Source organism: Neophocaena asiaeorientalis, unplaced genomic scaffold (genome assembly GCF_003031525.2).
Source record: "Neophocaena asiaeorientalis asiaeorientalis breed wild unplaced genomic scaffold, Neophocaena_asiaeorientalis_V1.1 scaffold67, whole genome shotgun sequence".
In the NCBI taxonomy this organism is placed as follows: domain Eukaryota; kingdom Metazoa; phylum Chordata; class Mammalia; order Artiodactyla; family Phocoenidae; genus Neophocaena; species Neophocaena asiaeorientalis.
Genome location: NW_020173731.1, coordinates 2,091,124 through 2,105,129, shown reverse-complemented (window position 1 = coordinate 2,105,129; position 14,006 = coordinate 2,091,124). Strand labels below are relative to the sequence as shown.

At 37.0% G+C, this 14,006-nt stretch overlaps 1 protein-coding gene across 3 annotated transcripts in view; it reads right to left on the bottom strand.

Moving 5' to 3' along the window:
- The window catches only part of PLA2G4A (phospholipase A2 group IVA), a 152,658-nt gene that overhangs the window by 84,687 nt on the left and 53,965 nt on the right, over positions 1-14,006 (bottom strand). For all 3 annotated transcript variants that reach the window (XR_003003926.1, XM_024751088.1, XM_024751089.1), the window contains exons 4-5: positions 3,755-3,903; positions 2,935-3,048 (exon numbers count right to left, since the gene is read on the bottom strand). Coding sequence is in view for 2 of the 3 variants with exons in the window: in XM_024751088.1 (XP_024606856.1) it covers positions 2,935-3,048; positions 3,755-3,903 (263 nt within the window). In the remaining variant the exon portion in view is untranslated. The remainder of the gene's footprint in view (positions 1-2,934; positions 3,049-3,754; positions 3,904-14,006) is intronic.

The following is a 14,006-nucleotide window of genomic DNA, read 5'->3' as shown; positions in this document are numbered from 1 at the left end:
GTTAATGGAGGGACTACGCTAGTGGTCCAGTGGTTAAGACTGTGTGCTTCCACTGCAGGAAGCACGGGTTCCATCCCTGGTCTGGGATCTAAGATTCCGCATGCCTCCCGGTACACCTCCCCCCAAAAAGTTAATGGAAACCTTCATTTTAGAGATGAAGCAAATAAGACTCAGAGAGAAAGAATGACAACTCAAACACTCTAGAGGGAGGTTAGTAACAGACAAAATGAGAGCCCAGGTCTCCCGGTTCCCAGTTTCTACCCTGAGTGGGTAGAGCAGGACCCTGGGAATCAGGCAATCTCCACTTGGAGGCTCCTGTTCTTTCTCCAGCTGGCTCCTGGCCACAGAAATCCCTCTATGTTGACTCAGTATGAACTTTTGGATGACAAAATTTTGAAGGAGTTTTTGCTAATAATGTCTTGGCTTGAAGCATAAGTTCTTCCTTTGCCAAACTCAAGTGGTCTTTTTATTATATCAGATTGCCTTAACCATCTCCAAGAACTGTTTATAAATCTCCTCTCCCACATGATTCCCTCGCAACTTGTTTTCTCTTATAACCTCCGTGAACACTGTAGACAAAAGTCCTCCTCTGAAAGACGGGGATTCAGGGATGAGGAGGGGCTGGATGGCTTGCTTAGGACACGCCACATGGTCTGGGGGACAAATGGGGGTTCTCCCCAAGCAGCCATTATGCATTTACTTTTCTCCCACTACCATCACAGGTCACCAACTCAAAGAATTGTCATTCAGACGAAAACTACAAAGGACTCTTGAAAACAGTGTAATGAAAGAAAGCTGTTGGCCAACTGTTTTCTCAAGCACACTAAGGAAAATATGTAAGCTACTTTAAATTCAGGAATGTAGAAAGTCTTTTTTAGAGCCCCAGGGTTACACACCTAAGCATAGGAAATGACAGGAGGAGAGGAAATGCATGTTTTCCTACAGTATCTTCTCTTAAAATCAGTCTTTTTGTCATAGACTGAAGGGCAGAAAAAAACATTATATTTCAGAAAGGCCAATTGTGCTTATGAAGCCCTCAACAAGGGTTTATTGAGAACCAATCCTAGCAACATGCCATAGGTAAGGTCTGCGGATGTTATAACATTTAGCCACTTCTAACTCTCTATCCCACTGCTCACCAACACATACTTGCCAAGCCATGTAACTTGTCATGCCCCAGCTTGTTTTATGCTTTCAAAATTCCATGCCTTTGCAGTTTCTACTAGAAACTAGAACGCTCATAACTGCTTCTCTGCCTACTGAAATTCTATTCTTCACAAACATTTATATACTGCTTAATATGTACCAGGCAATAAGCATTATATGTATGTACAGATACATCTATGTGAGTATTATATGTATTACTAGAATCAATTATTCTTATATATTTTATATGTAATGTTATATACTTAATAAACAAAGTAATATATAATCATAGTTTATATAAAATTATATAAATCATAATTAAATAATTATATCTAAATGTATTTAAATGTAATATACATTATAATATATAATTATATGGATATATTATATATAAATATAACTAACTCATGTAATCATAATGATTCTCCTATGAGATATAATCTCCACTTTACAGATGAGCAAATTGAGATTCAGAGGAACTAAGTGATTTCCCCAGGATGAAACAAATGGTAAGAAACAGAGCTGGGATTTAAACACCAAACAACCTGGCTTCAAATGACAAGGTATTAACCACTATGTTCACTGTTCGACCTGCTCAAAATCATCTACTGATATGGAGCCATCTCTGGCCTCCTCTCACAACATAATCTTTCTTTATTCTGTCTTCCCCCTGCACTCTGAACACACCTCATTGATACTTATCTTACTGTGTAGTGGTTTCTTTTCATCAAATGGATCTCCCTTCATTCATTTCCTTTTCCAATCCCTACCTCTCATCCACCCCAGATGAAGATAATTGAGGGAACAGCTTCCTGTACCATATTCTTCTTTATGTGCCTTGAACACAACACAATGGTTGGTAGACTCCAATAAACGTTTGAAAGAAGAATGAATGAAATAACTTTAAAAGAGGTAAACAGAAATGTGGGCAGTGTATCTCTTAGCACTGGGTAGAAAACATATAGAAGACATGCTTCCTGGAGCAGCTAAAGGTATCAGCAGGGAGTATGTGACTGGAGTGTCCTCAAGGCAACTGGGTCACTCTGATTACATGAACTGGTCAGGGTCCTTTGGGCTTAAGTCAGTTTCTAAATAGGTATATACTCATGGAATAAATATAAACTATGTATTAGGTCTGTAATTAGGCATGCATAACCAGTATTCCAGTTTCCTGACCAGGATTTGAGTTTGAACAGTTTAAATGATTTGGTCCCAATGAACAACACGTAATTATCATGGGGGTTCAGGAAGAGGTCATATGGGATGCTAACAGTTAGGAAAGGAGGTAGGAGTTAAGGGATAAGGAGATGTGGGTGAGGGGAGAGATTTGAAAATCATCCCAAGGAACAAAAACACCAAGCTGTTCCCCAAAAGAAGAAATTAATACACTAACCAGCTTTCTGAATCCTGGTCTACCAGTTGCTTACATTTCTCGCTATAAACTACTACACTAGTTTCCTGTAAAATTCAGAATCCAATGTTTGCTCTGTATAAATAATTTCTCTAGGGTTTTATTAATCTTAAATAAATTATTGAAATTTCAGAAATGCAGCAAACTTAAAGAAAGAAAGAAAGAAAGAAAGAAAGGAAGAAAGGAAGAAAGGAAGGAAGGAAAGGAAGGAAGGAAAGGAAGGAAGTAGGAAGGAAGGAAGGAAGGAAGGAAGGAAGGAAGGAAGGAAGACTAGGAAGGAAGTGAAGGAAGGATTTCCAAACATTAAACTCCAACTTTCCAGGTTAAGTAGATTTTATCTGACATATGGTTGAAAAATAATTCGTTGTGCTGCTTACTTGGTTGAAAATAAAAGGAACCTCTTTCTTCTCTCCCACTTTCATAGAAGATATGGGAAATATTGCTGTCCCGAGTGTTTCATCCATGATGTAATTGGCATCCATCAACGTGATCTATAGAGAGTAAAAGGTAGAGCAGAGGTATCAAATTTTTCTGGAATCTTTGGAAATTATATCTATAATCTCCATCACACTTAAAAAATGAAAATTCTCAAGTGATATTTAACAGTCATTTGAAATCCTCAATATTCAACTGGTAACAATACTTTGTCTTTTGTTTCTGAATGCCACATTTGCTTCTAACATAATAATTAATTTTTCACTTTCCTGATTGATATTATCACACTTTGAAAAATGAAACTTTATCCCCTCTCTGGGGAAATGCTATTTTTGGAATATGAGAAAGAAATTAATGTAGAAAATCTATGCAACTATTTTGGAAAAGATCTATGTGAACTTGTTTTAAAGCTAATTATTTGAACTTTAAGCTAATAAAGTTAATTTATTTTAAAGTCCTAATCAATTGACAATATTTTTATTCTATTGTACTTGGATCCTCCTTTTTCTAACAGAGCGAATATTTTCTCCAAAGCACATGAGGAGGATAACTGATTCTTCCCAGCCCCACCTAACTCCTGTATTTCCCACTGGACACTCACATAGCTTGATGTGCAGTAGCTAGAAGCTCATCTACCATATACTGCACAGCTGGACTCCAACTACAGCAAACTGAGAAGAATGAAGGCAGTGAGGGGACAAACTCAAGCATCAACCTCAACGTGGTGATGGCCATCTCACTGTCCCCAAATGACTCACTTACCTCCAAAACATTGTCCTGATTAGGATCCAAAATAAATTCAAAGGTCTCATTCCACACAGGGTTTATGTCATTATTGAAGTGTTTTGTTCTCTTCCTGCTGTCAGGGGTTGAGGAGATGAAAAGTTCCACATACGGGTCTGGAGTGTCAACTATAGACAGTAAACACAAATGAGAAGGGGGCAAAAATGTGATTAATTCCTAATTTGTTTTTATTAATATGTGTTATCAGATTATTTTCAGTGAATCTGCAATAACATATTCAAAATGTCTGAGACAAAATGATATATAATAGAAGAACGTCATAGGTTATATACTGTTTACATATTATGTCCCTGCACTTCCCAACAGTCCTGTGAGAGGGAATCATTTATTTGGTACTTTATTCAAAATTCCTCTGTCCACCTAGAGGGCACGGTCACTGCAATCAACAACTTAGTCCAACTGCTAGACAATGATAACAATCTCACTCAGCTAACCACAGTGTAACCTTCACCCCAGGACTACGATGGCAACAAGATCATGAGTTCAGGATCATCATGATTGTTTATATTAGAAAAAAAATTAACCTACTATGTTATTTGCCAAACAAAATAATGAAAGTTGGTGTGGCATAAGTATTGCTTGTAGTTATAAGGCTGCCTTATATGGTTGTACAGGTTGTGCACTGAAGAACTCTAAAGGGAGGCATTTACATTAGTAGTCAAAATATACTTCTCTATTTATTATGGTGGTATTCAGTAAGATCGAAGTGGGCATCTCAAGGAAGTGACAGCTTTTTCTGTTACACATAAAGACGCCCTGAGGGCATGATATGGGTGCCACTGTGGGTTTATCTCTGGGCTTTCTATCCTGTTCCGTTGATCTATCTTTCTGTTTTTGTGCCAGTACCATACTGTCTGGGTGCCATTTTAAATAGAAAGGAACAACTGCAAATAATGGAACTATTTAAATTTCCTCCCACTATACATATACTTAACAACAAGGCAACTGACCCTGAATGTGGAAATATTGATTACTCCCCCTTTTTTTGTTAATAGATCTTTATTGGAGTATAATTTCTTCACAATACCATGTTAGTTTCTGTTGCACCACAAAGCGAATCAGCCACATGCATACACATGTCCTGATATCCCCTCCCTCTTGAGCCTCCCTCCCATCCTCCCTATCCCACCCCTCTAGGTCATCGCAAAGCACCGAGCCGATCTCCCTGTGCTATGCTGCTCCTTCCCACCAGCCAACTATTTTACATTCAGTAGTGTATATATGTCAATGCTACTCTCACTTCGCCCCAGCTTCGCCCTCCCACCCCATGTCATCGAGTCCATTCTCTATGTCTACTCTTTATTCCTGCCCTGCAACTAGGTTCATCAGTATCTTTTTTTTTTTTTTAGATTCCATATATGCACTTTAGCATACAGTATTTGTTTTTCTCTTTCTGACTTGCTTCACTCCCTTTTAATGGCTCCTTTGAATCCTTCATCTGACAGCATTGCACATACTATATTTTATAAAGGAAACTACACATCTATCTATCTTTTCCTACAAGACTGTCAACAACCTGAGGTTAGAAACCAAGTCTTATTCATCTTTATGTCTTCAGAACCTAACAACTATCACAATATTTAAGGTCTCCTCACTTAAGGACTCGACTTTTCTCTTTAACTCATCCTTTCCCATGTGGCCATTACAACTCATAACCACAAAAACCAACCATCAAGTGATGCCTGATAGGATCTCTGTTGAGCACTTCACATACATGAGTCTCATTCTAATCTCACAAGAGCACTATAAGTATTTTTAGTGTTGAGGCAACAAGAACTGAGAGATGTTAAGCAATCTGTCCAATATCACACAGCTAGTAAGTATCAGAGCAAGATGGGACTGCAACAATCATCCTCTCAATGACATCATGCTCCTAAGTGCTAAAGATGTGATCATAGGTATGGCTTGTTATGGAAAGAGGAGGTGGAAAAGAGCTTTGGAGAAGAAGAGGAAGGGCGATAAGCAGGAAGAAAAGAGGAGGGAAGGGGTAAGGATGGAAAGAGAGAGAGGTGCAGAGGTTCATAAAAAAAAGATACAAAAATTGAAAACAAAGGAAAAGCAAAAATAATAGTTCTTAAATGATTGTCTTTCAAAGAATAGTTTTTAAAAAAATAATTTAAAAAATATACTTTGTCCTTTCACAGTAGTTATGGTCAAATAATGTAATCAATGTCCCTCACAGCTCTTCTATGTGGTCATCAGATTTTTTAAGTGGGCTTTTTTATTGTTAAGTGGGAAAATCTACAAATGAGGTATTAGCATTTGGGATTGTCTTTTAGTTAATTTTTCCACTTGCAGCTTATGCATCATTGGTCAAGGGCAGGGGAGTCTCAAAAGTGAGAGTGCAAGGTAAATGCCTAGGGAAAATTAACCACCACACATTTCAGGGCCTCTCGCTTTCTGAGATGGCCCACACCCTGTCTGTGAAGTGTGTTTTCCCCCAAGGCCCTTCTCACCTTTTGAGACAGACCTCATTATGTCTATGGAATGTGTATCTCTCTAAATAAACCTACAAGAAAGAAAGGAAGGAAGGAAGCAAGCAAGGAAGCAAGGAAGGAAGGAAGGGGGAAAGAAAGAAAAGAAAAGAAAAGGAAAGGAAAGAGAAGAAAAAAGATAAATGCCTAGGGTTCTGATTAAAAATACAGACCCTTGACCCACATCCCATAAGACCCATAATCAGGAGATCTGTAATGGGACTAGGGATCTGCATTTTTCAACAATTATTCTAGTTGATCTGATGTAGGTCATGTTCTGTTCACACTTTTGATATTTTATTTTAGGAGGAAATAGCTAGTTATTCCCATTTCATTTATTTATTTCTTCATATTGAGATATAATTGATATATAACATTGTGTAAGTGTAAGCTATACAATGTGTTGGTTTGATACATTTACATATAGCAATTTCTAACTCAATGCTTTTCTCTCTCAATGGGACCATGGAAGACAAATTAGAAAACAAAAAACTTGGCAGGAAGGATGGCAAGAGGAAATGGGCCAAAGAAGAGAAGGACATGCTACAAGGGGACTCAACTCACTCCTCAACCAAGAGATGACTGTTCCTTTTCCTTAACCATGTTTCTGCCACATCTCCAGTACTCAGGGTTGCAAACCACAAATATAACTACATGTTTAGAATATCAGGTAGTAGAAGACTATAAAGAAAAATATTTTTCCTTTTTTGAATGGAGGTAGATATGTGCTTTTAAAGAGAATATTCAATGGCACTTCACATTAAATGTAGAAAAATAAAAATGTAGCCCTTCCTTATCTCATAAGGCTGGTTCTTTCTTATGGGATTAATGCTCTTTTATATGTTTTCCCCCAAATATCAGAAAACACAAACCAAGCAAAAGCTAATCTAGAAAACAAAAAGTGTGCCAGGAAGGAGAAACATGCAGATGGTAGACATCATTCATTCATTCAACAAATATTTGGATGCCTACTATGCCAGGAACTGCCCATCAAGAAGCAGTTTGGCCAGCACATCTGTTACGTGACTTGGATCACACAGCTGGTGAGTGTGGAAGCTGGAATTATATTTGTTCTGAGGAACTGCCTGCCCTGGGAACCACCCCTTTAAGGACCATTATGACAGTTTGCACAAAAAAGCATCCCATGGACTCCTACTTGTTCCAAAAAATGGCCCACCACAAAAAGCCCTTGCCTCTAACTCAGAACAATCCTTCCTCTATTGAAATATTCTAACTTGCTTGTTTATACCTTTGCATCCAAAGACTACCAAATGTATCTAAAGACCAAAGATCATTTCCAAAAATCTCACCTTAATAGAACGCTTGCAGATCACTGATTTTCTCAGGAATTCCTCTTTTTAATCTATAGCACTTACACTCGCTCTTCTAACACCTTGGAAGTCTTGCCAAAACACAGCAAATAGGTTCACTTGCTGCAAGTTTATGAATACATAGCCTTTTTTAATTGTGTCAAAAAAAGAAAAAAAAAAGCAGTTTGGCTTGGCTTGGATAGGGAGCCAAACACAAAAGTGCAGATTTGAAATATGGAAGTGAGTCAAATGCTAATAGCCTAATTTTAGAGGCAAGAGTAAATGGAAGACAAGCAGATACACTCCACCAATGACTAATAACTCAGTCACCCAGGTTATTACACACACATAAAGTCAAGTCGTAGGTGGAGAAATGGCCTTTTGAGGCTTAATCGTCATTTGAATCTTTGAACACGAGGAAGGACAGGTTTTCTTGGGTCAAACAAGAAAGAGAAAGTAGAAAGTAAAGTTCCTTGGGAGGAACCAGATAGGGACAGGATGCAGCAAATTGAAGTGGTATAAGTCAACCAGCGATATTACCATCTTCTCAGCCATTTTGGACTCTCGGTGGGTCATATGCTTTTCCAAATTCTAACTGACAAAATAATAAAGAAATTACCATACAGCAAGATGCCAACCCTATGTTTATATGTCAAAACAACAACAGACTTCTTTTAAAAATTGGAATCCAGTTCAAAGCTGTCATTTTAGATTCTTATTTTTACTTTAAAAAAAAAGTCAATACTCTAAAATTTTTCTCAAGACTGGTGGTTTTTCTAGTTTCTCCTCTTGCTTCATTAATGAGACACCAAAGGGTGCTGAACAGTGGAAAACCACTGACAGCTGTAAACTGTGATACTGCAATCTGCGTCATTGCTAATCTTTGTAAGTTAAGAAACAGCTGTAGCAGTGGTAGACACCACAGGATGAAAAGAAGTTTTAAGAAGCTATTTTAAAATTGGATTAAGATAATCACATATCTCTGCTCAGTTTTTTTTTAAACATAATCTATAATCTTCATTGGCATGGTAGCGCGTGGAACCTTTGAAAGGGGGAAGCAGTCCATTTTGACAGCAAAACTTAGCCCGATGCTTTAGAGAAGTTCCTAGAAATGCATTGAGGGAAAAAAAAAAAAGTCAAACACAGGAAAAGAATTTTTTTTTTTCTCGCCTTTGTACTTATTTCAGGCCTTTGGGAATTAATGCCTATAGGGTAACTGGGTGTTGAGTCACTGATTCAGCTTCACCTTGATTAGGTCCAGCGAAAACAGGTGGTAAGGTAAAGATATAATGTGTGGGTAAAGACTTACATCTTATCCTTTTATCTAAATCTTGACTAACAAAAATGTTGGGGGTGTGGGATACAGAGCTGATGCGTGTAGACATGAAACTACAGGCACCACAAATAGCTTCAGAGTTCCCGGGTTATAAAACTCCTTATAAATTTCAGTAGTTGAAGGAGTGCCCGCCTAAAGTCATAACAGGTCCATCTGTCATTTTGGCTTTGTCTGAGTAATATATTATATGATTCATCACAGGAGCTGGTGGCAGCTTCTAAACTCCAAGTTCGATTTTAAATATGCTCCATTTGCTTTCTCATATCCATTTTGCTCAGTATCAACTTAAACCCTTTGCTTCAAATAAAGATGACCCATAACCTGTTACAATTCATGTGATATACAGCAAAAAGAAACCCCAAAGGAAAAGTCCTCCCAAATCCACAGTCAAAATATCCTATTCTGAATAGCTATGGTCCACTGATGGTGAGCATAAAGCAGTGTTTTCCAAAGCACAGTCCACTAGAGTATCTTCACAGTATCATCTGGAGTGTTAAAAATGTAGACACCTTGCATTTTCAGTCTTCTGCAAGGGCTTGGAAATCTGCATTTTTAACAACTTGACCAGAACGATATTTATGCACACAAGTTTGAAAAACGGGATTTAAAGTATATTATGACAGTCAAATACAGAACAATGGTATAATAACACCCACAGAAAAGTAGAAACGTTTCGGCATTGAGAAGTCAACAGACTTCGTCGTGGATATTCTGCCCATGGACTATATTAAGCACAATCCAGTAATTCACGTCTGTTTCTCTTAAGCCATTAAATACATTTTCAAGTGACCACATGAAAACAAATCCAAGAATAAAGTATGTGTGGGTGCGTGAGTTAGCAATCTATTTAAGGTGATGGACTGATATTCAAGTGTTCTGCTTCATTATCACCAAAGTAAGAATGCCATAGTAAGACCAAAAATTAAATAATTTGTTGAAAGAATGCCTCTGAATACTATTTTCCAATGTGATCACTCCTTTAAATGTTTATCAGTTAGTGATAATGATAATTACACGGTGAACTTAAAGCTTTTAAACATAAAGACTGAAAAACTTAAGTGTTTTATGATTGCCAACTTCTTCACTATCCCTGCCCTATGCCAGCAGAGCTGCTGGTATAAACCCTAGGAAAGTGATGGTTAGCCTCACTATAAACGTATGAATTTCCATAACAGTTTAGTTCTTTCCTTAATGTAACGTTTTTATTGAAGGATAAGATACATGCAGAAAACTCAGATGATTGTAACCATACAGTTTGTTGAATTTTCATAAAATGAACTCACCCAGGATACCACCACCCAGATCAAGATATAGAACACTGCCAGCACTCCAGAGGCCTTCCTCACCTCCCTCCAGAAGGGTGACCACTACCCTACCTTCTACCACCAAATAATATTTTTACCTGTTTTTTATCTTTATATAAATAGAACCAAGAATCGTATATACTCCTGGGTCTGGCTTATTCTGCTCACCATTAAGTTTGTAAGATTCATCCGTGTTGGCATGTGCGGAATAACACATTCATTAATTATTAATGTAAACTGTTTCACTGTATGAGCATTCCATAAAACATTTATCCATTTTAGTGGACATATGGATTGTTTCTAGTTTGGGCTATTACTAATGGTGCTGCTATGAACATTCTTGTACATGGCATTTGTTGCACACATTTTTATGTTTCTGTTGTGAAATTCCTAAGAATGGAATTACTTGGACATGGAATTATTATGCTATTGTACACACTGATGTTAATATTTACATGGCAGCAATCATTCTTAACGTTTAATAGTCAGTTTTGTAATTTAAACATCTGGTGAATATGTAACAGTATCTCAGTATGGATTTAATTCACACATCTTGGATGACTATATGAGGTTGTATATTTCTTTATGTGTTTTTATTGGATAGTCTCTTCAGTGAAAGGCATACTCAAGTCTTTTGTCCATTTTTTTTTCTGTTAGATTGCCTGTTTTTTAATTGATTTATAGAGTGCTTTACATATTCTGGATATGAGTCCTTTGACAGACACATATATTACAAATATATTTTCCCAATCTGAGGTTTATCTTTTCACCACTTTAATGATATTTTTGATAAAAAGAAATGCCTAATTTTAATATAGTCCAGTGTATCCACCTGTTTCCTTATGATTCATGCTTTTTTTCCTTTTGTTTAAGAAAACTTTAGCTATTCCGATGTCATAAAATTGTCTGCACTGACTTCTCCAAAAAATCTCCTTTGCTTTACTGTTTACCTTTATATCTAAAATGCAATTAGAATCAATTTCTGTGTAAAGTGTGAGATAGGTGTGAAGATTCTTTATATAAATATATAAGTACATATATATATGTACTTATATATATATATATATATAAAACCAGTAAACTCGGCGTCATTTATTGGAAATGCTGTCTTTAACCCGAATACTACGATATAAACATTTTGTTAATCAAGTAGTCATATACGTCTGTTTCTGGACTTCCAGACTTTCTGGTATATTCATTTAAGCTTGCACCAATTCCACACTGTCTTAATTATCAGAGTTTTATAATAAATCTTGACATCAGGTAGTATAAGTCCTCTTTTTTCAACTTCTTCAGAATAATTTTGACAGTTATTTTATTTCAGCACTTCAAAAATGTCATTCTGTTATCTTATGGCTTCTATCTGTTCTGGTAAGGAATTTACTTTCAGTCTTTTGCTTTGTTGAATATATTGTTTTTCCTCTGGATGCTTTTAGGATTTTTTTTCTTTGTCTTTAGTTTTCAGCAGTTTTACTGCAATATGCACAATATTAGTATTTTTTGTATTTATCCTTAAGTTAATAACACAGCATTTTTATCAGTTACAGAAAATTCTCAGCCATTATCTCTTCAAATATTACTTCTGCCCCAATCTCCTTCTCTTCCCCAGTGTTTTATTTAAAATTTGCCCAGATATTCCTTATGCTTTAATTCTATATTTTATTTCATTTTTTGTTCTCTGTATTTGAGCCTGGATACTTTCTACTGACCTATTTAGTTTACCAATTCCCTCTCTTCAACTGTCTCCAAACTATGGCAAACCCATCTACTGAGTTTCAATTTTCACTTATTGTGTTTTTAATTCCAAATTTTCCATTTGCTTCTTTTCTATATAACTGGTTCCCTGGTAAAATTCTCCACCTTGCCATCTATTTTCTTGAACATATTAATCTTAGTTATTTTAAAGTCCATATCCAATACTTGGGGAATCTATTTATTTTTCTTGATCTTACTTTTTGGGTCTACCTGGCAATTCTTGACTGAATGCCAGAACTTTTCATGAAAAATTGTTCCAGAGCTAGACCTACCTCCTCAGAGGACCCATCTTATTCTCTGGCAGGCAGTGTGAATGGGATGGATCTACTCAGTTTAATCAAAAATTGAATTGACTTAAATCTTTGTAAAATGTAGTCTACTTCTTATTCACTCCCACCCAAAGCTTTTCAACTGAGAGCCTGGGGTGTTTTCTAGGCCCCTTTTATTTGGCAGTTCTGATACCCAATTTTTTCCCCTCTTAGCACTGTGAGACTGCCAATAACTCTTCTTTGCTTTTCTCGTATTTTACGTTTGCTTCTTAGTCTGTTGCCCTGCACAGTTTACCAATTTGTCTCCTGCACATGGTGAAGGCACTGACTTGCAAGCTTCTCTAGGCTTCCCTTCTCTCAGGGTTCTTGTCCCTCAAATTCTAACTGACTTGGCTCTGAAATCCAGTTTTTATGTCCCCAAGTCCTTTGAGATTGCCAAAGCTCTAGTAGATTCCCTGACTCTTCACTGCTTGGCCACGTCTCGCATCCCCATCACCCCCAAATCCACCTAGATTCCACAGTGGATTGAGAGGAAAGTGGCTTGCAGAATACTGGGCCTACTTCAAAGACTTCTCTCCTCTCTGAGATCCTGGTCCCTCAAATCCCAGTTGGCTCAGCAGATTTTCAATCCTTCAGACATTTTTAAAACTTAATTTAATCTGTTTTCTAAATTGACCTTAGGAGAAAAGAGTGCTCCGCTATTAGTTACTTCAGCATAGTCCAATGACCAATAACAGTCCAACTGCTAACTTGACCAAACATATACTAATCCCTATTCTTTTTTATTTCCATACTCCACATGGCTGTTCAAACTTTTACTGCTTTTCTCAAGTCACTACTCACTATTCCTCATCTAAGAAAACAACTCAGGTTCACACTTCACTAGGAAAACAAAAGGAGAGGATTAAATGTTCTCTTCCAGTTTCTCTTCCCTATACCTCACAATTTTAAAAATATATTTATAATTGAAAATTGTATTTATTCATACTTAAGTTCTTTTCTGATGTCTTAGAAGAAGAAGTTTCCATACACTCTTCTCTCAATTTCAAACTATTCCACCTTCTCTCAGAGATTTCTCATTTATTTATCCCCAACCCCAAATTTAATCTGTAAATATTTGCTTGGGCCTGGCTACTTCCTCTCAACCAATAAATATAAACAAACACTGATCATCCTAAAAAATAAATACAACTTTAATTAATTCTGCCAATTCCTCAAGATCTTTCCTCTCCTCCATTAAAGCTTTTGGAAAAATAAATACAGTTTATATTTACTGCTTCTAAATCCCATCACTTATAAATTCCTAACCTACTATGCTCTGCCTTATTCTGTTACCATAATCAGTCTATTCTCTCTACTGTAACTTTTTTTGGTAGCTTTATTGAGATGTAACTGACACATCACATTGTGTAAGTGTGAGGCATACAACATGATGATTTGATACACTTACCTACTGCCAAATGATTACCACAGTAGAGTTAGTTAACACCTCCATCACCTCACATAATTGCCGTTTCTTTTTTGTGGTGAGAACATTTAAGACCTATTCTCTTGGGATTTCCCTGGTGGTGCAGTGGTTAAGAGTCCACCTGCCAATGCAGGGGTCATGAGTTTGAGCCCTGGTCTGGGAAGATCTCACATGCAGCGGAGCAACTGGGCCTATGCACCACAACTGCTGAGCCTGTGCTCTAGAGCCCACGAGCCACAACTACTGAGCCTGAGTGCCACAATTACTGAAGCCCAGGAGCCTAGAGCCCGTGCT